The sequence below is a fragment of the Salmo salar genome, chromosome ssa03 (genome assembly GCF_905237065.1).
Source record: "Salmo salar chromosome ssa03, Ssal_v3.1, whole genome shotgun sequence".
Lineage (NCBI taxonomy): Eukaryota > Metazoa > Chordata > Actinopteri > Salmoniformes > Salmonidae > Salmo > Salmo salar.
Window position 1 is genome coordinate 44293867 of NC_059444.1, and position 26176 is coordinate 44320042.

The window sequence follows — 26176 nt, forward strand, 5'->3', positions numbered from 1 at the left end:
ATAACACAAAATAATTCAATCATGATGGTCACAGCTGAAGTGTGGTTTGCAGGAAACAACTTTATTATAGTTCCATCAGCACCTGCATCTTCTGTATAATTAAACACACAAACACACTGAAAACAAAAGTACAATAACACAGTAATACTCTCAGATAATAAAACCATTGTCATCAGTCAACAGTTGGAGTGGCAGTGGTACCCAAGTTACCCCACCAGCAACACACAAACACAAACAAACATACACACACCCTGCCTTTTCAGCCACTGCGTGCAGAGCCAAAACACTGGCGGCTTCTTCCAAAGAATCTGTTGCCTAAGTAGTGCCGCCTCGGCCCATATCGCCCCCTGTACTTCCCCCTCAGCCTCATCTGTTCATCATGCAGCCACTTCAAACAGCAGTCCGGGTCAGGTCCAGTTCTAAGGGTGATAGGGATGGGGGCTGCAGGAGAGTCTCAGGTGTGGGGGTTGTGGGGTGAGGGGGCTACTCTGTTTTTGGTCGGAGGGCAAGGGCTTGATGTTAAAGCTGTCCTTAGCCACATATTTATAATCACATTCACCATACCCATAATCCTAAACTCAAACATTAAGGGGATGACAAAATATCAATGGTTAGGGGAAACTTCTACCTACTCTGGGGGCATGGATGAAGGCAAAGTTCAGTCACAGGCAGCCCTGGGGTTTGGGTCTGAGGCTGGGTGGGTGCACTGCAGTGTGGTGAGGTCCGACCCCTTGCTTCTGCCCTCTCTGCTCCAGCAAGGAGCTCCATGAGTGGGCCCTTTGTCCCAGGCCAACGGGCCAGCGAGTGAGCATAGTGAGCGGGCCTCTTCAATGGCGGCTGTTTGTTTACACCGGCCAGCCCCGTCAGCTCCCATTAGCGCCTGGCCCAACGACAACCTGTGATGTGCTAATCGCAGCCGGGAGAGAGAGAAAGGGAGAGAGAGAGACAGAAAGAAGAGATGCCGATCGGCTCCCTGAGCCTCGCCAGGCTGGGGATAAAGGCCCTGAGCCCAGGCTGTGCGTGCGCACACAAACACACACAGTGTTCGGCATGGGGAGGAGGGGGGAGACCCGCTCCTTTCATCTGTGGCCAAGGGCCGAAGTGATGTGAGCCCACGTCAGCAGAGCGGCAGTACAGCTCCCAGAGCTAACTACGCATCACAGATATGTGAGAGACCTGTCGCCAGAGAGAGAGAGACCTTATAAAATCCATAAATGTATCATTTTTGTGCAATTTATATCTACAGGCTAGATTGAGGTTTTTCTTTAATTATTGGAGGTTATCTGGTATTAGTATGTTATAATATGCTTTAGAGCCGAACTGCACACTCGCAAAATAGCCAACACGCCAATCGCCAAATGCCTTTGGGAACGCGCAAAAAGGAAACGTCTGAGTTTAATTCAATAAGAGAAAATCTGCAAAATGGAGAGTTGAAAATAAAGAGAAGGGTATGTTTGGGAAAGACTTGGTGACGTGGTAAAAGAGGATGATAGCAGTGTGATGTGGGATGATTGTGAAGTGCAGTCACAAGATGGGGACTTCATATAGGCCTACGGCACGTCAAGGGAACTATAGCCTACTGTTCAGATGGGTTAAATGGAAACTGACTGGGCACTGACTGTAGGTCTAGAACCTCTCACATAGCCTCACTTAACTCCTGCAGAACTAAGCATTTCTTGCAACAAAATTTTGACTGGGGAACAGGAGTGGAGAAATATGATTACTTTCTTTCAGCATCTTGAGAGAATGCGCAGTTACCACCTCTACAGATGATATCTATCTTTATCTGCATCACAAAATCTGATAGTATTTCAACCACATAAAATATGCACCCAACTCGAACTGAAATCTCATCAGAAACATGTTGGGTTGTTTTCATAGATTTCCATTTCCCTACAACCGGTCAAACTGATGTCATTTGGACATTTTGCTCTGCGAAAGAAGCAGAGATGACAGAGAACTTTAGATTCTATAGATTATTCTGGTGAGCAATGTGTTTATTTACTCTTCTAGGGCAATAATTACAGAAGAGAAGCTGCATGTATCTAGTTATAGTTGAATAACAAATAGCCTACCAAAATGTAGTAAATTAAAAACAGAAACATTTCAAATCAGGCAAAATAAATCCTGCACCCCCTGTCAAAACATCGTTCCGCCGTCTCTGAATGTAGCCTACGGCACATTTTCTATATTAGCGGGTTAGGGTCTCTGAATGTAGCCTACAGCGCATTTTCTATATTAGCGGGTTAGGGTCTCTGAATGTAGCCTACAGCGCATTTTCTATATTAGCGGGTTAGGGTCTCTGAATGTAGCCTACAGCGCATTTTCTATATTAGCGGGTTAGGGTCTCTGAATGTAGCCTACAGCACATTTTCTATATTAGCGGGTTAGGGTCTCTGAATGTAGCCTACAGCGCATTTTCTATATTAGCGGGTTAGGGTCTCTGAATGTAGCCTACAGCACATTTTCTATATTAGCGGGTTAGGGTCTCTGAATGTAGCCTACAGCACATTTTCTATATTAGCGGGTTAGGGTCGGGTGCGGGCCTCAGATGTTCACTTTATCACATCGCAATTGCGGGCGGGTGCGGGGAACACACAACTGACCCGAGCACCACTAACAGACATTGATTAAATACTGCCATTCAACACAGTTGAAAAGTGTTTGTGCACTATGGTACACTAAATTGGTTTAGGAAGTGTGTTTGTTGCAAAGTATAGGTCTTGTACACATAGCCCCACACTCACTCACCTCTTGAATGGCTCTCCCCAGACTTTCCTGACTCTTCACCACTCTCCTGAAACACAAGTACAACACACCATCATATTATCCCCCAAAATAAAATAAAAAATTAACACAATCACAAGGGCATAGGGCCTAGGAGAAGGTATTAAGAGGGTAGGGAGTGGAAGAGAACCAGGTCTACCTGTGTATTTTGCGAGCCACAGTGAGGGTGAACTGGCCTGGGGAGTCAGGCTGGTAGGTGGAGGGCACTATGACATAGGCCCCTGGAGGAAGGCAGCAGGCCAGACTGACAGCCTGGGTGTAGCAGTGAGGAATGCAGCTGGCCACCGGTTCCTCCTCCCTGGGTACTGTCGACACGGCCTGCTCCTGTCCCACTGGAGCCTGGATACACAGAGAGGTTCACATGTAACTAGTCACAACATAATCATCTTCATATAGACACATTTTTAAGGAGGATTAAAACAGCATATCAACAGGCTAAACCATAGATTCTACATTAAGGACATCTTTTAGATAGGCTAACCACATACTGTTGATAAACCAGGGTCATATTTTATTAGGCACCAAACAGAAGAAAATGGACTAAAACAAGGAGGGACTGCTTGGACTTCTTCAATAATAAACTCATTTTGTTTTTTACATTGCAAAACTTTTTGCTAGAGTATTCCCTAATGAATACAACTCAGCTCACCTTGTACAGGTGAAAGCCGATGGCCTGGAGGTCAGTGTCAGGGCAGTTCTGGTGGAGGGTGACCCTAACATTGAGCCCTGTTGACCCCGCTAAGTTGTCACCCATGGTGACTGGGAACCTGGGATTCTGCCAGTGAGACGGGAAGTTCCTGCTCCCCCCGGCCGATGACCCTGTGACCCATGCGCCCCGTAAGTAGTTTGTCTCCCACTCCCCCTCTGTTACCAACGGCAAAGAGGGCCCCGGGGTCTTCACAGCACTGCAGGAGGATGGGGGAACATATAGATCCAGTTTCCTAGACTTGTAAGATAACATGATCTACAAAACAAATGGCATGATATATAAACCACTTTTGATGTATGAAAAGCAAAACTTCTGATACATTTTGATTCATCCTATCCGTATTTGGTCCTGGCTCCCCATTTGACCCATCTCTTTATGGTCACAGTCTTCTGCTAAATGACTAAAATGTAAATGTTAGTCCCACTGACCTGAGTGAGGTGGGGGAAGAGGAGAAGACCCTGAGCAGGAAGCTCCCCTCACCCCCCTGGAGGAAGGTACTGGGGATGAGCAGGTGGAAGCCAGGGTCCAGGTGTGTGTGTAGCACCACCTCACGCTCGTAGGCGTGGCAGTGTGTGGAGGCACAGGGAGGGCTGTTCAGAGTCCCAGACAGGTTCAAACACTTCTTCTCTACCTGGGGATTGACAGACAGACATATGTATGCATTGCATGTGCACACACACACACACACACACACTCTTATTTTAACATTTATCAGCTACAAGGCTACAGTGCAGTACCAACCTTCCACATGTGCAAAGCGATGGCCTGGTAGTGCTGGTGTTGTGTGGTGCTGCTGCCCTCTCCTGGTGACTGTGTGTAGTGATGTCCTGTGTTCCTGCTATACCTTCTGTGCTGTAGCAGAGACACCAGCACCTCTCCCCTCTCAAACACCCGCAGCCAGAACTGAGGGTTGCTGCCAAAGCTACTGTTGTTACGGCAACCACCTGCTGAGTGACCTTTGACCCAGCGATCGCCCGTCTGGTGGCTGTGAGTCAGCAGCTCTCCTATTGGACAGATAGGGGCTGTGAATCACACAATCACAACAGCACTGGCTTTGCTTAGCTTTCCTTTTATGAAGGGATAGTTCAACCCCAAACCAAAGATCGTTAGACTTTCTCATACATTCAAAACTATTAAATGTTGTCTAATGCTTGTATAAATGAGGAAGTATTGAGTGAGTATACCAGAATAGATGCTCTGCAGGTGTCCCTCCTCATTGATAGGATACCCCACTGTGACATCATCAAACTGCAACAGGAATTCAGTCTCGTCCACCCAGAACTCTGCCTCCTGGGCCCGGCCCAGCAAGTTCAGAGTACAGGCCGGGTCCAAAGAGTTCCAGCCTTCTCCACTGCCAGGTGAGAGTGGCCAATTTATTACTGAGACAGAGGTTCTTAAGAAAATAATTATAGATGGATCCAGGCTCAAAATGACACAAAAGAACACACACACACACACACACACACACACACACACACACACACACACACACACACACACACACACACACACACACACACACACACACACACACACGGGGGCGAGCCCTGCACGGGCATGAATTTTAAGCCCTACTCATGCCAGTGGTGTTCAGGCCCTACCCAGGCCGATTGCTTCTGCCAAATTTAAGGCCCAGCCCTGCCCAAAATAACATAATTAGTACCCAATTAGCTGTTCTTCTGTCTGTTCCTCGCTCCCTGCGCAGCATACGCTGTGTGCATGGCTCTGCTCTGCTTGTAGTTCTGCAGTGTTGCCAACTTAGAGCCTTTGTAATTATATCTAGTGAGTTTTTTCAGACCCTTCCAGTGACTTTAAATCGGTAAAGGATTCTAGCTACACATTTCCCACTAAATTCTGCTGCAAATGAGAGTGGGAGAAGCTGTCTGCGCAACAGAAGTCACAGCAACGGCGCACACACAGGCAGAAAAGCAGAAGGGGAGGGGGTGTCTGGTGGGAGAGGGGAGAACACTACCGCTGGGACCTCAGCTGTGCGGGCTCGGGTAGTACAGCTCTAACACACACACACCCTACCTCTCTCTCCATGCTCCCTCCCAGCAGCGCCTGCCCCAGGGGTTTCTGATCCTGATTAGACGTACTCCTCCCCGTTCCACCGTCCTCACGTCCACCCACTCCATCACACTCAGGGCATGGAACTGCCCCAACTCACTGGCACCTAGGGTGTAAGGGGGCACTTGGGGTAAATATAGCCCTAAACAATATTTTAGCTACTGGCCTATTAGCAGACTTGTTGGGGGTGTGCCAGTACCTTACTTTGAAAGGTCAGTCACAAGATTTCAATGGAAGGCTTTCAGTAAGATTCTTAGAAAACTGCATTCCTTTTCCATTGGAGAACAATGGTCTGCACAGCCCAGAGCTATTTTTGTGTTTAAAATGCGAAAACAGCAGACTATTCCCAGACCAGTCATTTTTCCTCCTCACCTCCGGGGGCACTGTGTACAGAGCAGCTGACTGAACAGCCCTCTCTGACCGCATGCAGCAGGTCCAGATCCAGCCTCCTCCTCCTGACCCAGTCACTGTCAGATGATCCCCGACCCTGGTCCTCCTCTGTCCCACAATCCCCCAGGCTCCAGCGCTCCGCCAGCCCCCCTGTCAGGTCTACCAGTGCCTCAGAGACCTGCCCTGCCCATAGGCGCTCATATGACCCCTGCAGCCTGGGGGAGGAGTAGGGACAGGAGACAACATGGGTGTATCAGAGAATGTCACAAAACGGAACTACAGTATTGTATGGTATGGAATGGATTAGTATGGAATGGTATGTGATTGGAATAGAATATTTGGAGACCCAATATTAATGACTAGATGCAGAAACGCTGTTAGTAATTTTTTTGAGGTCACTTCCACCTGTCACTCACTTGGCGTAGGCCTTCTCCAGCAGAGCAACCCAAAAAGCAGTGGGGGATTGGCAGCGCGAGAAGCAGAGCTTTCCGCTGAGGCAGGGCAGCCGGTCGTCAATGGTTACCTCTGTCCAGCAGCCATGCTGCCAGAGACGGAAGAGGAAGGAGCCCCGGTACCCCCTCTCCCCCCACTGGGGCTGGGCAGGGGGTATCACCTGGGGGACAGAAAGGGTACAGGGCACTGGGTTTTTCACAGTATTTTGGTATTGATAAAAGTCACCAAGTACTTAATGGACTAGGTCAGTGGCAGAAGCATAGTGTATTTGCTGTAAGACTTGAATTTGTGGTAGTAACCTACAGTTGTAGTTTTACTGTTCACAGCAAAACCTTAAAAGCAACAAAATACTTCAATGCAATAACATATGTGACTCGTTTCAGGAAACTAGACATATGTCGCTGCTTCACAGGAGCGCCATTTGAACGTAACCTTTTTTTATTTTTATCAAAATGTGTTTTTTGGCAGAAATGCCTTCTGAAACATCTGAACTTTCATGTGCCTTAATAACAAATGTATGCAATCTGTGAATACAAAAACTTTTGTTAAATTACGAGCCTAGTTGGTTTAGCCATGGAAAGAGACAGGAAATTTCCCGCTAGCCATGATTGGCTGAGATAATGAGTGGGCTGGACATGCCAAGAGATGAGTTTGGATTGGTCTGCCATGTAGCATGCTTCTGTCTATAAAATGAGCTGGTCGGTATGTGTAGGTAATCCTTTCTAACGCAGATTTTTTGGAAGATATCATGTAGTAGAACTGCATAAGTGTTGTTCTCCACTTTCTGGATGACCAAGTTTTGAAATCAGTGGAATTGGAGTATGATAGCTAAGAAGATGGAGAAAATACAGCCGTTTGATTGCAAATAAGCAGACGGAGTCAAAAAGAGAACACAGCAGGCTCCGGATTACATCTTCAAGCTAAGGGCAACCATGGCATCCGTGACAGAGAGGGAGAAGAGTCCATCCATGTATACGGGTAAGAGAGTCTAGCTAGCTACATTTTCAGATATTACACGTTTCAAATTTTGTCAGAAAGTTGTTTTAATTTCAAGTTAAAGTGTAGTGTTAGCTAGCTAGCTAATGTTAGCAGGTTGGCTAGTTAGCTAACATTACATGTATGATCTGTGTAGTAATATTATTTGTATCTCTGAGCCATTTGCATTGCTAGATATAGCCTAATGTTAGCTAGCTAACATTGAACCTGGTTAGCTACCTGCAGATTCATGCAGGGAAGTAACGTTATGACTTGGGATTATGGTTCACTGTTTAGCTAGCTAGCTACATGTCTAAACAAAAGACTCCGCTATGCAAGTAACTATTCCAATAGAATCTGTATGATGTCACTGCAACAACCGTCGATTGATGTAGCTGGTAAATTCGCTCTGGCTATCTACTCTGATTTCAGAGCAACCTCGTCTGACTGTGCCTGACTGTGCCAGAGAGCAGAATAACTGACGAATTTACAAACGCTCAACACCCATTGAATATGGCCGGTGTCAGTAAACGTTGGCAAAAAAGCATAATTAAATTTTTGCCAGCAGCACAGTTGCATTCACCAACACTCTGGATAACATGAAAACAGCCTAAACAGCTCTGCTAGTGCGAGTATAATGGTCAGAGTGAGCTGTTTGCTCATTTGTGTCTGTAAGTAGCTAGCAAGCTAGCCAACATTAGCTGTTGACTGCTGTTGTTAGGACAGAACGTTCAGATCAACCCTACTCCTCGGCCAGAGCGTTCTGGACACTCCGTGAGCGAAACGCTCTGAATTTACGAACACCCAGAGCACACTCTGGCACTCCAGATAAAATGTACGAACACACCCATAGTATAAACCAGCCTTTAGTTTTGAAATCTTTGGTTGTTTAGTACATAGCCTCACATGTGGGGCTAAAGCTTAAAAGGGTGTGAACGATGCTGATTGGGTGCAGACAAAAAGAGCTCTCCAGTAGGTACCAAAACATTCAAGGGCCATTTTCTCAAAAGTGGGGTTACAAGTTTATCAACTTTCAAAGCAGAACTACTTTCCCATTGTTCCTCAACTGTAGTGTATGATATACAATGTTCTAGCTCTGAGTCTCTACTTTTATCCAATGTTAAAAACACCATTTCAAATTTTGCTACATAAGACCGAATCGAGCCGGTCAGTAACATATACATTACAAATTTGTGGAGCTTTACCTTGTTCATCAAATGCTGGTACTTCAGTAAGATTGTGCAGGCACAGAGGAACCAGCAGTCTCCCAGGAGGCCTTGCTTTGCATGGCCGTCATTGGTGTTGTCAGGGAAGAGTGCAGGAGACGGGCAGATCTCCTGGAGGGACAGAGAAAGAAATATGTCACCATTAACAGACACACAGAATCATTGTGAGCAGATTGGACATGCTTGCTTCCATTATGTGAGCAAGTGTTCACAAGGTGTTGAGGAAAAGGAACATATAATATAAATCGCTTATACAGTGTCTTCGGGAAAGTACTCAGAACCCTTTTCACTAACGACAAAGTGAACAAAAGGTTTTTATAAATTTTGGCAAATTTATTACAAATAAAAAACAGAAATACCTTATTTACATAAGTATTCAGCCCCTTTGCTATGAGACTTTGAGCTCAGGTTCATCCTGCTTCCATTGACCATTCTTGAGATGTTTGTACAACTTGATTGGAGTCCACCTGTGGTAAATTCAATTGATTGGACATGATTTGGAAAGGCACACACCTGTCTATATAAAAGTCCCACAGTTGACAGTGCTTGTCAGAGCAAAAACCAAGCCATGATGTTGAAGGAATTGTCCGTAGAGCTCCAAGACAGGATTCTTTTGAGGCACAGACCTGGGGAAGTGTACAAAAAAAATGTCTGCAGCATTGAAGGCCCCCAAGAACACAGTGGCCTCCATCATTCTTAAATGGAAGAAGTTTGGAACCACCAAGACTCTTCCTAGAGCTGGCCGCCCAGCCAAACTGAGCAATCAGGGGAGAAGGGCCTTGGTCAGGGAGATGACCAAGAACGTGATGGTCACTCTGACAGAGCTCTAGAGTTCCTCTGTGGAGATGGGAGAAACTTCCAGAAGGACAACCATCTCTGCAGCACTCCATCAATCAGGCCTTTATGGTACAGTGGCCAGACAGAAGCCAGTCCTCAGTAAAAGGCACATGACAGCCCACTTGGAGTTTGCCAATAGGCACCTATACTCTCAGACCATGAGAAACAAGATTCTCTGGTCTGATAAAACCAAGATTGAACTCTTTGTCCTGAATGCCAAGCGTCACGTCTGGAGGAAACCTGGCACCATCCCTACGGTGAAGCATGGTGGTGGCAGCATCATGCTGTGGGGATGTTTTTCAGTGGCAGGGACTGGGTGACTAGTCAGGATTAAGGCAAAGATGAACTGAGCAAAGTACAGAGAGATCCTTGCTCCAGAGCACTCAGGACCTCAGACTGGGGCGAATGTTCGCCTTCCAATAGGACAACGACCCTAAGCACACAGCCAAGACAACGCAGGAGTGGCTTCGGGACAAGTCTCTGAATGTTCTTGAGTGGCCCAGCCAGAGCCTGGACTTGAACCCGATCAAACATCTCTGGAGAGATCTGAAAATAGCTGTGCAGCAATGCTCCCCATCCAACCTGACTGAGCTTGAGAAGATCTGCAGAGAAGAATGGAAGAAACTCCCCAAATACAGGTGTGCCAAGCTTGTTGTGTCATACCCAAGAAAAGTCGATGCTGTAATCATTGCCAAAGGTGCTTCAACAAAGTACTGAGTAAAGGGTTAGAATACTTATTTAAATGTGATTCCAGTTTTTTTATAAATCAGTAAATATATGGGGTATTGTATGTATATTGATGAGGGGGAAAAAACTATTTAATCATTTTCAGAATAAGGCTGTAAAATAGCAACATTTTTTTAAGTCAAGGGGTCTGAAAACTTTCAGAAGGCACTGTATATTATATTATGAGTGACCTAAGGCCAATTCTGATTGGATAAGTTGTAGGCCCGGGTCTCACCTGTGGCCGGAGCCATGTGATGTCATCCTGGAACCTGGCGATAGGGGTGGAGTAGTCTGAGAACAGGGAGGAGTCCTCACAGATGAAGGCAGGGTCCTCAAACAGACCCTTGTATTCTACAGCTAAAACAGTGATGAGATGGAGGAGCATGTTATCAACACTAGAAGGGATATTCAATTCTATTTTATAAAATGTAATTTCCTGCAACATATACAGTTGAAGTGGGAAGTTTACATACACTTCGGTTGGAGTCATTAAATCGCGTTTTTCAACCAATTTCTTGTTAAAACCTCTTTGGGCTAGGGGACAGTATTTTCACATCCGGATGAAAAGCGTGCCCAAAATAAACTGCCTGCTACTCTGGTCCAGAAGCTAGGATATGCATATTATTAGTAGATTTGGATAGAAAACACTCTGAAGTTTCTAAAACTGTTTGAATAATATCTGTGAGTATAGCAGAACTGATTTGGCAGGCAAAACCCCGAGCACAATCCATCCAGGGAAAACAAAATTTGAGCTCAATCTGTTTCTCAATTAGTTTTCTATGGCAATCCCTTTTTAATAGAAATATGCTTGCAGTTCCTATGGCTTCCACTAGATGTCAACAGTCTTTAGAAATTGGTTGATGTTTTTCCTTTGAGAAATGAAGAAGTAGCCCTTTACTTTCTGAGAGTCAAGCCAAGTGTACTTTTTTGTTTGGGGCGCACGACCTGGAACTCGCTCCACTTTCATTTTATCCGCTATTGAACACAGTATATTCCGTCATACATTTTATCGATTATTTACGTTTTAAAATACCTAAAGTTGGATTAGGAAAGTTGTTTGAAATGTTTGGACAAAGTTTACAGGTAACTTATCAGATACTTTGTAGGCATGTTGGGCGAGTTGGAACCGGTGTTTTCCTGAATCAAACGCGCCAAATAAATGGAAATTTTGGGGATATAAAAAAGCTATTTATCGAACAAAAGGACCATTTGTGATGTTTATGGGATATTTTGGAGTGCCAACAGAAGAAGATCTTCAAAGGCATGAATTATATCATTATTTCTGACCTTTGTGTAGCACCTGCCTGGTTGAAATCTGATTTTCATGTGTTGGTATGCTGGGCGCTGTCCTCAGATAATCGCATGTTCTGCTTTCGCCGTAAAGCTTTTTTGAAATCTGACACTGCAGCTGGATTAACAAGAAGTTCATCTTTAAACCGATGTATAACACTTGTATGCTTTATGAATTCTTATTATGAGTATTTCTGTTTTTGAATTTGGCGCACTGCAATTTCACTGGGTGTTGTCAAATCGATCCCGCTAAAGGGATTGGCGCACGAAGGGATCCATAAGAAGTTAACAAACTATAGTTTTGGCAAGTCGATTAGGACATCTACTTTGTGCATGACACAAGTACTTTTTTCCAACAATTGTTTACAGACAGATTATTTCACTTATAATTCACTGTATCACAATTCCAGTGGGTCAGAAGTTTACAAACACCAAGTTGACTGTGCCTTTATACGGCTTGGAAAATTTGCTTGACATCACGGGAAAATCAAAAGAAATCAGCCAAGACCTCAGAAAGAAATTTGTAGACCTCCACAAGTCTGCTCAATCCTTGGGATCAATTTCCAAACGCCTGAAGGTACCACGTTCATCTGTACAAACAATAGTACGCAAGTATAAACACCATGGGACTACGCAGCCATCATACCGCTCAGGAAGGAGATGCATTCTGTCTCCTAGAGATGAACGTACTTTGGTGCGAAAAGTGCAAATCAATCCCAGAACAACAGCAAAGGACCTTGTGAAGATGCTGGAGGAAACAGGTACAAAAGAATCTATATCCACAGTAAAATGAGTCCTATATTGACATAACCTGAAAGGCCGCTCAGCAAGGAAGAAGTCACTGCTCCAAAACCTCCATAAAAAAGCCAGACTACGGTTTGCAACTGCACATGGGGACAAAGATTGTACTTTTTGGAGAAATGTCCTCTGGTCCAGTGAAACAAAAATAGAACTGTTTGGCCATAATGACCATCGTTATGTTTGGAAGAAAAAGGGGGAGGCTTGCAAGCCGAAGAATACCATCCCAACCGTGAAGCACGGGGGTGGCAGCATCATGTTGTGGGGGTGCTTTGCAGCAGGAGGGACTGGTGCACTTCACAAAATAGATGGCATCATGAGGGAGGAAAATTATGTGGATATATTGAAGCAACATCAAGACATCAGTCAGAAAGTTAAAGCTTGATTGCAAATGGGTCTTCCAAATGGACAATGACCCCAAGCATACTTCCAAAGTTGTGGCAAAATGGCTTAAGGACAACAACGTCAAGGTATTGGAGTTGCCATCACAAATCCCTGACCTCAATCCGATAGAACATTTGTGGGCAGAACTGAAAAAGCGTGTGCGAGCAAGGAGGCCTGTCAGCTCTGTCAGGACGAATGGGCCAAAATTCACCCAACTTATTGTGGGAAGCTTGTGGAAGGCTACCCAAAACGTTTGACCCAAGTTAAACAATTTGAAGGCTACGCTACCAAATACAAATTGAGTGTATGTAAACTTCTGACCCACTGGGAATGTGATGAAAGAAATAAAAGCTGAAATAAATCATTCTCCCTACTGTTATTCTGACATTTCACATTCTTAAAATAAAGTGGTGATCCTAACTGACCTAAGACAGGGAATTTTTACTAGGATTAAATGTCAGGAATTGTGAATCTGAGTTTAAACGTATTTGGCTAAGGTGTATGTAAACTTCCGACTTCAACTGTAATTGAGCCTTCAACATAGCAGTAAAGCGAAATAAATACATAGGCTAATAACAGCAGTACACAGGTATAGGGGCAACATAATGTCAAGTTACCAACAGTTGTTTACTAAAAAGAGAATGTCAGCCTCAAACTTACCCCGCTCATCTTCCTCCATCGCCTCCCTGTCTTGTCCGGGAATCACCCACGATGCACTACTTCTCCTCTACAACCAAGGAGCTGGGTTTTTCATGACCCCACCATTCTTGAAAATACAGCATTAGGTTTCCTACAAAATAATCAGAACAGACTGTAATGGCAAGATAAATTGGTAGCCAGCATTTGCATATCAAAACAAACAGCCAGATAAACAGATGGGCTGTGATGTAAATATAGACTATCAGATAGATTCACCATTGCTCTATTTAAACCATGCGCCTGTACTCTTGAATTACCATATCCTATAGTGATTCCCCTTTTCATTGGTTATGGCCATAGGCTAAAGGGGTCTACACAGAATACGCCGATGGAGCGTTTTATGTATTTAATGTAACCCTTATGGTGGTGAGAGGAAGCCCAGTGGCCGGTAGTGGGGGAAGATGGAATGAGATAGATTTTGGACGACATTCGGCAAATTTTCTCATCGATTAAACATTTGAGCTCAATACAGTTTTCTGTTTCCAAAACTAGAACTGTTCTGAACAGAGTGGACTAAGTTTTGTAGACTTTACCCTTTGCCAAAGTAAAAATATAAGTAGTTGTTTAGGAGCGCAAGGGCAAATTGAGTTATTGCACAAGCGCACTTCACAGACTAGGCGTTCCCTAATGGAAATATGCAAATATATGCTAGAACGTGCTTGTCTCTGCCGACCTCCTTGCTGGTTCTGCCCACTATGATTAATTTGCTCCCATTGGAAACGGCAGGCTGTGGTCATTATTGGGTTAGTTATAAAAGCTTTGACCGGGTGTATAATACCTACATGTTTCAAGCAGACCACCATAATCCCAGTGCCAAAGAAAGCGAAGGTAACCTGCCTAAATGATTACCGCCCTGTAGCACTCACGTCGGTAGCCATGAAGTGCTTTGAAAGGCTGGTCATGGCTCCCATCAACACCATCATCCCGGAAACCCTAGACCCACTCTAATTCGCATACCGCCCCAAAAGATCCACAGATGACGCAATCTCAAATCGCACTCCACACTGCCCTTTCCCACCTGGACAAAAGGAACACCTATGTGAGAATGCTGTTCATTGACTACAGCTCAGCGTTCAACACCATAGTTCCCACAAAGCTCATCATTAAGCTAAGGACCCTGGGACTAAATATCTGCCTCTGCAACTGGATCCTGGACTTCCTGATGGGCCGCCCCAAGTGGTAAGGGTAAGCAACAACACATCTGCCACGCTGATCCTCAACACAGGGGCCCCTCAAGGGTGCGTGCTTAGTCCTCTCCTGTACTCCCTGTTCACCTACGACTGTGTGGCCAAGCATGACTCAAACACCATCATTAAGTTTGCTGATGACACAACGGTGGTAGGCCTGATCAATGAAAATGATGAGGCAGCCTATAGGGAGGAGCTCAAAGATCTGGCAGTGTGGTGCCAGGACAACAACCACTCCCTCAATGTGAGCAAGACAAAGAAGCTGATTGTGGACTGCAGGAAAGGGAGGGCCGAACAGGCCCCCATTAACAACAACAGGGCTGTAGTGGAGCGGGTCAAGAGTTTCAAGTACCTTGGTGTCCACATCACCAACAAACTAACATGGTCCAAACACACCAAGACAGTCGTGAAGAGGGCACAACAAAAACATTTTCCCTCTCAGGAGACTGAAAAGATTTGGCATGGGTCCCCAGATCCGTATTCGGTATTGTGTGTAGGTATTGTGTGTAGATTACTGAGGATTTAATTTAATTTAAACCATTTTAGAATAAGGCTGTAACGTAACAAAATGTGGGGAAAAATCAAGGGGTCTGAATACTTTCCGAAGGCACTGTATATGGCCAATATACCGCGGCTAAGGGCTGTGTCCAGGCACTCCGTGTTGCGTCGTGCTTAACAACAGCCTTAGCCGTCGTATATTGGCCATATACATATACCCCCTCTGGCCTTATTGCTTAAATAACCTAGGCTACACTTTTACATGTAGACTAATTATTTATGTATTAGAGGTGAACCGATTAATCGGAATGGTCAATTAGTTAGGGCCGATTTCAAGTTTTCATAACAATCGGTAATCGTTTTTTTTTTTTACACCTTTATTTAACTAGGCAAGTCAGATTAAGAACACATTCTTATTTTCAATGACGGCCTAGGAACGGGGGTTAACTGCCTTGTTCAGGGGGGATTCGTTTTTGCAACCTTCAGTTACTAGTCCAACGCTCTAACCACCTGCCTTACATTGCACTCCACGAGGAGCCTGCATGGCAGGCTGACTACCTGTTACGTGAGGGCAGCAAGAAGCCAAGGTAAGTTGCTAGCTAGCATTAAACTTATCTTATAAAAAACTATCAATTTGAACATAATCACTAGACATGGTTGATGATATTACTAGTTTATCTAACGTGTCCTGCGTTGCATATAATCGATGCGGTGCCTGTTAATTTCTCATTGAATCACAGCCTACTTCGACAAACGGGTGTTGCTTTAACAAGCGCATTTGCGAAAAAAGCACTGTCGTTGCACCAATGTACCTAACCATAAACATCAATGCCTTTCTTTAAAATCAATACACAAGTATATATTTTTAAACCTGCATATTTAGTTAATATTGCCTGCTAACATGAAATTGTGTCACATCTCTGGCATTCATTGCACGCAGAGTCAGGGTATATGCAACAGTTTGGGCCGCCTGGCTCGTTGCGAACTAATTTGCCAGAATTTTACGTAATTATGACATAACATTGAAGGTTGTGCAATGTAACAGGAATATTTAGACTTAGGGATGCCACCCGTTAGATAAAATACGGAACGGTTCCGTATTTCACTGAAAGGAAAAACGTTTGTTTTCGGGACGATAGTTTCCGGATTTGACCATATTAATGACCTAAGGCTTGTATTTGTGTGTTTATTATATTATAATTAAGTCTATGATTTGATAGAGCAGTCTGACTGAGCGGTGGTAGGCACCAGCACGCTCGTAAGCATTCATTCAAAACAGCACTTTCGTGCGTTTTGCCAGCAGCCCTTCGCTGTGCTTCAAGCATTGCGCTGTTTATGACTTCAAGCCGGGTGGGTATAATTTGTGTAACGTTCCAACAGGAATCTATTCCAAAAACTTCGTAAATAACAAGGTTGCCAAAAAACAATGCATACAAAGTTGTATAGCGGCAGAATAAGATACCGGGTAGTGAGTGGTCTATTTCATTGTGTTTTTCACTCATCATGTTTATTCCGAAAAATGTCTGTCCTCACTCTGGTTGGACAAAACATTAAGAATAAGCTACGTGGTGAGTTGAGGCCTATTCGGCAGCTAGGTTTGTATGCGTTGCTACTTTGTATGTGTTGTTGGTTGGCAACCTTTTACTTTATGTTTATTGGAACAGATTCCTGTTGGAACGTTACACAAATTATACCCACCCCTTCAAGCCTATCAACTCCCAAGATGAGGCTGGTATAACCGATGTGAAATGGCTAGCTAGTTAGCGGGGTGCACGCTAATTGCGTTTCAAACGTCACTCGCTCTGAGACTTGGAGTAGTTTTTCCCCTTCCTCTACATGGATAACGCTGCTTCGAGGGTGGCTGTTGTCGATGTGTTCCTGGTTCGAGCCCAGGTAGGAGCGAGGAGAGGGACGGAAGCTATACTGTTACACTGGCAATACTAAAGTGCCTATAAGAACATCCAATAGTCAAAGGTATATGAAATACAAATCGTATAGAGAGAAATAGTCCTATAATTCCTAAAATAACTACAACCTAAAATTTACCTGGGAATATTGAAGACTCATGTTAAAAGGAACCACCAGCTTTCATAAGTTCCCATGTTCTGATCAAGGAACTTAAACCTTAGCTTTTTTACATGGCACATATAGCACTTTTACTTTCTTCTCCAACACTTTGTTTTGCATTATTTAAACCAAATTGAACATGTTTCATTATTTATTTGAGGCTAAATTGATTTTATTGATGTATTATATTAAGTTAAAATAAGTGTTCATTCAGTATTGTTGTAATTGTCATTAGTTTTGTCTCATTGGAATAAATGTTGTGGATCTTAATGTTTTTCCTCATAATCCTGGACTATCGGACCACCATTTTATTACGTTTGCAATCGCAACAAATAATCTGCTCAGACCCCAACCAAGGAGCATTAAAAGTCGTGCTATAAATTCTCAGACAACCCAAAGATTCCTTGACGCCCTTCCAGACTCCCTCTGCCTACCCAAGGACGTCAGAGGACAAAAATCAGTTAACCACCTAACCGAGGAACTCAATTTAACCTTCAGCAATACCCTAGATGCAGTTGCACCCCTAAAAACTAAAAACATCTGTCATAAGAAACTAGCTCCCTGGTATACAGAAAATACACGAGCTCTGAAGCAAGCTTCCAGAAAATTGGAACGGAAATGGCGCCACACCAAACTGGAAGTCTTCCGACTAGCTTGGAAAGACAGTACCGTGCAGTATCGAAGAGCCCTCACTGCTGCTCGATCATCCTATTTTTCCAACTTAATTGAGGAAAATAAGAACAATCCGAAATTTCTTTTTGATACTGTCGCAAAGCTAACTAAAAAGCAGCCTTCGCAAATGGAGGATGGCTTTCACTTCAGCAGTAATACATTTATGAACTTCTTTGAGGAAAAGATCATGATCATTAGAAAGCAAATTACAGACTCCTCTTTAAATCTGGGTATTCCTCCAAAGCTCCATTGTCCTGAGTCTACACAACTCTGCCAGGACCTAGGATCAAGGGAGATACTAAAGTGTTTTAGTACTATATCTCTTGACACAATGATGAAAATAATCATGGCCTCCAAACCCTCAAGCTGCATACTGGACCCTATTCCAACTAAACTACTGAAAGAGCTGCTTCCTGTGCTTGGCCCTCCTATGTTGAACATAATAAACGGCTCTCTATCCACCGGATGTGTACCAAGCTCACTAAAAGTGGCAGTAATAAAGCCTCTCTTGAAAAAGCCGAATCTTGATCCAGAAATTATAAAAAACTATCGGCCTATATCGAATCTTCCATTCCTCTCAAAAAATTTTGAAAAAGCTGTTGCACAGCAACTCACTGCCTTCCTGAAGACAAACAATGTATACGAAACGCTTCAGTCTGGTTTTAGACCCCATCATAGCACTGAGACTGCACTTGTGAAGGTGGTAAATGACCTTTTAATGACGTCAGACCGAGGCTCTGCATCTGTCCTCGTGCTCCTAGATCTTAGTGCCGCTTTTGATACCATCGATCACCACATTCTTTTGGAGAGATTGGAAACCCAAATTGGTCTACATGGACAAGTTCTGGCCTGGTTTAGATCTTATCTGTCGGAAAGATAGCAGTTTGTCTCTGTGAATGGTTTGTCCTCTGACAAATCAATTGTAAATTTCGGTGTTCCTCAAGGTTCCGTTTTAGGACCACTATTGTTTTCACTAAATATTTTACCTCTTGGGGATGTCATTCGAAAACATAATGTTAAATTTCACTGCTATGCGGATGACACACAGCTGTACATTTCAATGAAACATGGTGAAGCCCCAAAATTGCCCTCGCTAGAAGCCTGTGTTTCAGACATAAAGAAGTGGATGGCTGCAAACTTTCTACTTTTAAACTCGGACAAAACAGAGATGCTTGTTCTAGGTCCCAAGAAACAAAGAGATCTTCTGTTGAATCTGACAATTAATCTGGATGGTTGTACAGTCGTCTCAAATAAAACTGTGAAGGACCTCGGCGTTACTCTGGACCCTGATCTCTCTTTTGAAGAACATATCAAGACTGTTTCAAGGACAGCTTTTTTCCATCTACGTAACATTGCAAAAATCAGAAACTTTCTGTACAAAAATGACGCCGAAAAATTAAAAATTACTCCATGCTTTTGTTACTTCTAGGCTGGACTACTGCAATGCTCTACTTTCCGGCTACCCGGTAAAGCACTAAACAAACTTCAGTTAGTGCTAAATACGGCTGCTAGAATCCTGACTAGAACCAAAAAATTTGATCATATTACTCCAGTGCTAGCCTCCCTACACTGGCTTCCTGTTAAGGCAAGGGCTGATTTCAAGGTTTTACTGCTAACCTACAAAGCATTACATGGGCTTGCTCCTACCTATCTTTCCGATTTGGTCCTGCCGTACATACCTACACGTACGCTACGGTCACAAGACGCAGGCCTCCTAATTGTCCTTAGAATTTCTAAGCAAACGGCTGGAGGTAGGGCTTTCTCCTATAGAGCTCCATTTTTATGGAATGGTCTGCCTACCAATGTGAGAGACGCAGACTCAGTCTCAACCTTTAAGTCTTTACTGAAGACTTATCTCTTCAGTAGGTCCTATGATTAAGTATAGTCTGGCCCAGGAGTGTGAAGGTGAACGGAAAGGCTGGAGCAACGAACCGCCCTTGCTGTCTCTGCCTTGCCGGTTCCCCTCTTTCCACTGGGATTCTCTGCCTCTAACCCTATTACAGGGGCTGAGTCACTGGCTTACTGGTGTTCTTCCATGCCGTCCATGGGAGGGGTGCGTCACTTGAGTGGGTTGAGTCACTGACGTGGTCTTCCTGTCTGGGTTGGCGCCCCCCCTTGGGTTGTGCCATGGCGGAGGTCGTTGTGGGCTATACTCGGCCTTGTCTTAGGACGGCAAAGTGGGTGGGGTTATATCCTGCCTGTTTGGCCCTGTCCGGGGGTATCATCGGATGGGGCCACAGTGTCTTCTGATCCCTCCCGTCTCAGCCTCCAGTATTTATGCTGCAGTAGTTTATGTGTCGGGGGGCTAGGGTCAGTCTGTTACATCTGGAGTATTTATCTTGTCTTATCCGGTGTCCTGTGTGAATTTAAATATGCTCTCTCTAATTCTCTCTTTCTCTCTTTCTGTCTTTCTCTCGGAGGACCTGAGCCCTAGGACCATGCCTCAGGACTACCTGGTATGATGACTCCTTGCTGTCCCCAGTCCACCTGGCCGTGCTGCTGCTCCAGTTTCAACTGTTCTGCCTGCGGCTATGGAACCCTGACCTGTTCACCGGACGTGCTTGTTGCACCCTCGACAACTACTATGATTATTATTATTTGACCATGCTGGTCATTTATGAACATTTTAACATCTTGACCATGTTCTGTTATAATATCCACCCTGCACAGCCAGAAGAGGACTGGCCACCCCTCATAGCTTGGTTCCTCTCTAGGTTTCTTCCTAGGTTTTTGGCCTTTCTAGGGAGTTTTTCCTAGGGAGTTTTTCCTAGCCACCGTGCTTCTTTCACATGCATTGCTTGCTGTTTGGGGTTTTAGGCTGGGTTTCTGTACAGCACTTTGAGATATCAGCTGATGTACGAAGGGCTATATAAATAAATTTGATTTGATTATTACAAATTTAAAAAAAGTAAAACATATGTTTTACAATTTGTTTTTTTAAATCTGCTTTTTTGGTCCTCCAATAATCGGTATCGGCGTTGAAGAATCATAATCGGTCGACCTCTATTATGTATATTTATGCACAACATATGTAGATATTATTGTTGGCCATTTTAGAGGCAATTTTAAGTGAATTTCTGGCTCAGTTGACAATTCCATTTATTTATTTTAGTAGTAGGCTACTCTTATTAGCCTTTTAAATCACTATGAATGACCTATATGTTATAGAGTAGACCCATGTTGGTATATTAAAAAAACAAACACTTATTTGAATTTGGGAAGTTTATCTTCAGTTTGGGACAATTTAAATTGCACTTCAGGACAATTCTGGGACGGTGATGAAAAAAGTTAGTCTTGAGCCCTGTTTGTAGCAAGCTAGCTAACTAACATTGGCTAGAAAGTTGAAGTCAGAGGAGAGAGAGAGCGGCGTGCAGCAGTGCGGAGCACAGCGGAGGTGAGGACAGAGAGGAGCCAATTAACTCACTTACTGACTATTAAATAGTCAGGGGTGGCAGGGTAGCCTAGTGGTTAGAGCTTTGGACTAGTAACCGAAAAGTTGCAAGATCGAAACCCAGATCTGACAAGGTAAAAATCTGTCATTCTGCCCCTGAACAAGGCAGTTAACCCACTGTTCCTAGGCCGTCATTGAAAATATGATTTTTTTTTAACTGACTTGCGGTCAGTCAAATAAAATGATAATAGCTGTGATTGATTGATTGATTGATTGATAGTAGAATACAACTCTTGATGTACTGGACTCATGATGGATCTCCTGTCGCTCTTCCCTTTCCATCTTGCTCCACAGGGATGGATGACTGGGACATCAGGCTGCCTGCAGCCACACATTCATTTACATTTTGTATTAAATAAAAGACAAATAGCAAAATGTTGGGACTTTTCGGTTTTTCACTTCTATAGTTCATATTAAATAATTTGGTGTAAACCAATAAGAAAGGGAGATAAGCAGAGAACAATTTAAAGTTAGAGAAATTTTACCAGTTGTATTTACATAGATTGTCATTATAGAGACACCTTTGGAAACGTGCCAACTCGACCTGCTGCGTAAAAATGGGGTACTAGTTTTCAAGCCTTGTGAGCGGGTTGGGTTGTCATGCGTCATAAATTATTGCTAGACCTGGCAATCCCGCTGCTACTCCAAAAATCACACGTGTACGCACGCACGTATATCAACGGCATGGTTTGTCTCAGGAGAACAGTGGTAACGCAGAACAAAGAGACAGATATTTACCGGATGTATTAAATGTGACGCATTCAGTTGGCGTTTCCACTCAATACCAAATACGGTGACGGGCGGAAGCCCAGTGGCCACATAGTTTTACATGACCAAAACTAGAATGTGTAACAAGCAGAGTGGGCTGCGATATGTAGACTTTACCACTTTCCAAAGTTTCAAAAAATTGCGTTGTTTAGGAGCGCAAGCACAGACAAAGGGGGTAACCGAGACGCGTCACAGGGGCTATAAAGATGAACCATCGTTTAGACCGTTTTCTAACCACCGAATATGGTAGTGGGAGGCAGTCCAGTCGCGGGTATTGGAAGAGGATAGAACTAGGTGAAACTGGCCGATATTCTGCAAATTCTCACCGATGAAACATCTCAATATTTTTCCCAAAACTACAAATATGTTACCAACGCAGTGCACTACGTTTTATAGACTTGGCACTTTGCCAAAGTTTAGTTCTTTTTTTATTGCGTTGTTTAGAAGGAGTGTAAGGTTTAAGTTTGCACGCTTTTCACAAGTGAGGCGTTCCCTAACGGATATATGCAAATAAGTGATAGAACGCGCCAATAGGATCTCACTAGCTCACGCTTGGCTCTGCCCACTACTATGATTCATCTGCTTCCATGGGAAACGACAGGCTCTGGTCTATCTTGGGGTGCTTATAAACATCTTTGGTAGTAGGCTAGCTATAGAGGTAATCCCATGCAGAAACAATAGAGAACAAACACAATGGCACGCGTATCAGACTAGTCATTAAAGAGCCCAGCCTCAGAGTGAGAGATCTAGCTAGCTACTTGCCAAAGTCGTGCATCGTTCTATGCACTGCAGTCAGCGTTTTTAAAATAATGTGGATGATGGCTAGCTAGCTAACGTTAGTTAGTTAGCGTTAGCAAACCAGCTAGCTAGCTAACGTTAGTAAACTAGGCATGTTAGCTAACTACGTTATTACATCGCTATTAGACAATGATAAAAGCTACTTGAAACGCTGAAATCACATATTGTTTCCATAAGAGTGCATAAATACAATTGAGAAAACTGCAAAGAAACGTAGCAGGTAAATACCTGAATATAGTCCTGCCAAATCTCTACCGGAAGGACAGTGACAGCAAGCTGCCCATTCATAATGCGAATCCTTCCAGTTTGCGAGTTTTGGGTATTATGGTGCCACCCCGTGGCTATACATTGCATTACATAAGGTTTATCTGGAATGGGCAGGCATCACATCACATGATATAACAACTTTGGCTTGCTTGGATGGAAGTTTAGATATAAGAAAACAGGTTGAGGTTAAGAGGGTTACTGCTGTAGGCTACTTCGAATAATATGTAGCCAACGTTTAGCAGACGCTCTTATCCAAACCGAATTACAGGAGCAATCACAGTTAAGTGCTTAATGATCTTGAGATCAATGCCCTCTCCTGTTTCTTAATATGTGTTTGCACACAATCCGGCTGCTGCCCTAAACAGGATATTTCATTCTGATTTGTATTCTGAATCTGATTTGGACTTGTCCTTTTGTTTTTGTGTCTTCTTTAGGGCTTCACTGAAGGAACCTGTCTAAGTGCCCTAGACAAGACATGCTCAACAGAGACCAATGACTGCTTGCTCACACCAAAGTAAATTACTCTAACACCCTCTACCAGAAAACATGGGTCAATCAAAGAGTTCAGAATAAAAGATAAAGGAAGAAAGGCAAATGATATCAGATGAACTCAAAATACTTTCCAGATGTGGACATAGACAAAGCTCTGCTGCAATTCTCAGGTCCTAGGTCATTGGAGAAGCTGATCCAATACTACAAACAAAGAGAGATGGAACTGATTGAAAATGCTGCAGCGTGGATAAAGGACCTTACCGAAAAGCCTGATGCGGCAGGCTTGGGATCCCTGGTTATCTCTATAGTAATAGACAGATCTGTAGCTGCCATAGAGCCCCCAGAGGATAGCACAGATTATCTGCTGCTTCGTATCTTTGCAGAGGAGAAGGCCTCCGCTGTGAGAAACCAAATGCATGAGTACCTCAAGAGGCACCTCATGCACATACACAACAAGGCAGAGCTTAAGAGTGACATCCAGCACGTGGAGCGTAACCTGAGCTTTGCCCTGACTCAGTTGAAGAACTCCATGCTGCCGGACGGACAGATGAGCACGTGGGCACTGAGGATGTGGGCTCTGAGGATGTGGGTCAGCGGAGCGTCCTTCCATATCCAGATGCTGATTCACCTGGCCAGACTGGATGGGGCTCAGTGTGATCGGTCATCACTACCTACCAGAGCAATCTAGAAAAGCTTCTATCTGGATACAAGGAATTAGTCAAACATCATCCTTCACAGTGCCACAGTGGTTCCTATGAGACAGTTTCAGTAAAGTTCTGGTTTTGCTAGAGCTCTGAGATGACTAAATTACATCCAGAATATAGTGGTTTTTAGATATTACCCTATGGTGTGTGTTGAGGTTGGTTATAACCCTGTAGATCCATTTTGATCCCAAGGTGTACTGTCTATGTTCTGTATCATTGTTTGTGTGTCCAGCATAAAACAAGTAATGGTCAATTGCAACCAACAGGCAGAACTTTTAGCGCTAGATTTCTTGAAACGTGACTAACGGGAGATTACATGCACCTGCGTGTTAAAACAAACTTGCTTGCAACCAAAAACCCACAAGAATAAACCAGCAGATCAGTTGATCTCCCGTTGTTACTGTGTCAAACGAGTTTGATATCAGACAGCTGTGTCTAGGTTCTCTACTCCAGGCCCCAATGAAATACGACCTATCAGGACCATTGAAAAAAGCAAGGCTGGTATTTAATAAAAAATATTTATTGTAAGAATATAGACCCCGTGAATTGTAAGAAACTATAGTACAGTAAACTTTAGTACAGTATAGTTCAGTACAGCTCCGTTCTTGTGTATTGTATTCCTCGTGTTACTATTTTATTTTTAAACTCTGCATTGTTGGGAAGGGCTCGTAAGCAAGCATTTCACAGTAAAGTCTACACCGGTTGTATTCGGCGCATGTAACAAAATCATTTTTATTTGATTTTACAGGAAAGTATAGTTCAGTACAGTTTAAATCAGTATAGAAAAGTAGAGTACTGTACTGAACTATACTGCACTGATCTGTACTGTACTTTCCTGTACTGTACTGCACTGCACTATACTTGAGTTTACTGTAAAGTACAATACAGTACATTATAGAAATCTGTTTGGGCCACATTAGAATATACTAATGTCATTTGACATACCTTTATTAGATTATAATTGAATGAAAATAGATTTGACAGTATTAACTCAATCATAATTGTCTTCATTAAGTTACTAATTTTAGATGTAGACAGTACAGGAATACTTTATTTTTCCCTTTTGATAAGAAATGACCATACTGTATTAAGGTTTTATTCATGGGTTAAATGATTTGGAAATTACAAGTAAGTATACCAACATAAGCTTTACATTAATAAAATGTGTAGAGTAAATCGTCACAGTAGATTCTCTCTGGTAAATGAGGAAATACCTTATTTCAATTGTATGAAATTATGTGAAATAGTTAAATTTGGACTTAGTCTGCTCAAATATTAGATTTCATTTATACCGAACATTATACCCACTAGAGGCATAAATAGTCTTGAAAAATGTTGGCGGCAACCAGGACTTAAAGTTAAACACCGACATCAACTGTAGGGAGCGATAATATGGTGGCCAGTAATGGCTGCAATTGAGATCAGCTGTGTGGGTGATTTTTGCGCATATTGATGTTTTAACGAGAGATTATCTTGTGTTGAGCTGGTGCTCTGTGTTGGTTTCCATTGACCTGTAGTATTCAGTGAACCACACCATGATTAAAAAAATATAGCTACATTATAACTTCTTATACTGAACATTTACATCTTGACATTGCAGTACTTTTTCCAGCCATAACTACACATTCAATAACATATTAAACGTAATTCAAATGTTGTTCTTAACAGTGGACAGACAGACACCATAACTGGGAAAGTGTTACGGCTTGATAATTGTGGAGGAGGAATGAGGCGCAGGAAGCAGCGAACCCAGGGTAGTGGTGTTTTTAATATACACTCACAAAAAACAAATGTTCCCACACACAGGGGAGAAAATACATACGGCGTACAACAACGTCGACATAAACACAAGCCGTCTCACAAGAAACAATCATTAATCCCGCACGAACAGGAGCGGGCCAGCTAAACTAAATAGCCCCTCTAATGGCTAA

General features: G+C 43.4%; 1 protein-coding gene across 1 annotated transcript; it reads right to left on the reverse strand.

Moving 5' to 3' along the window:
* Positions 1-40: 40 nt before the first annotated feature.
* capn10 (calpain 10) lies at positions 41-23099 on the reverse strand. Its single transcript, XM_014192043.2, has 14 exons — positions 23011-23099; positions 13303-13432; positions 10406-10527; positions 8587-8718; positions 6370-6566; positions 5936-6168; positions 5528-5669; positions 4681-4847; positions 4238-4500; positions 3925-4127; positions 3437-3692; positions 2927-3126; positions 2752-2797; positions 41-1176 (listed from the first exon to the last, which is right to left on the reverse strand). The coding sequence occupies exons 2-14, from the start codon at positions 13319-13321 to the stop codon at positions 1147-1149; spliced, it is 2010 nt and encodes a 669-aa protein (XP_014047518.1). The 5' UTR covers positions 13322-13432; positions 23011-23099; the 3' UTR covers positions 41-1146.
* Between the last annotated feature and the right edge of the window lie 3077 nt (positions 23100-26176).

What these genes read in the sequence shown, in the direction of transcription:
- capn10 (XM_014192043.2), bottom strand. An exon ending in TCGCTTTGCACATGTGGAAG is followed by an intron (nt 4,128 to 4,237) that starts GTTGGTACTGCA and finishes GTCAATCCCCAG; the next exon opens with GTAGAGAAGAAGTGTTTGAA. An exon ending in GTGGCTCGCAAAATACACAG is followed by an intron (nt 2,798 to 2,926) that starts GTAGACCTGGTT and finishes CTTGTGTTTCAG; the next exon opens with GAGAGTGGTGAAGAGTCAGG.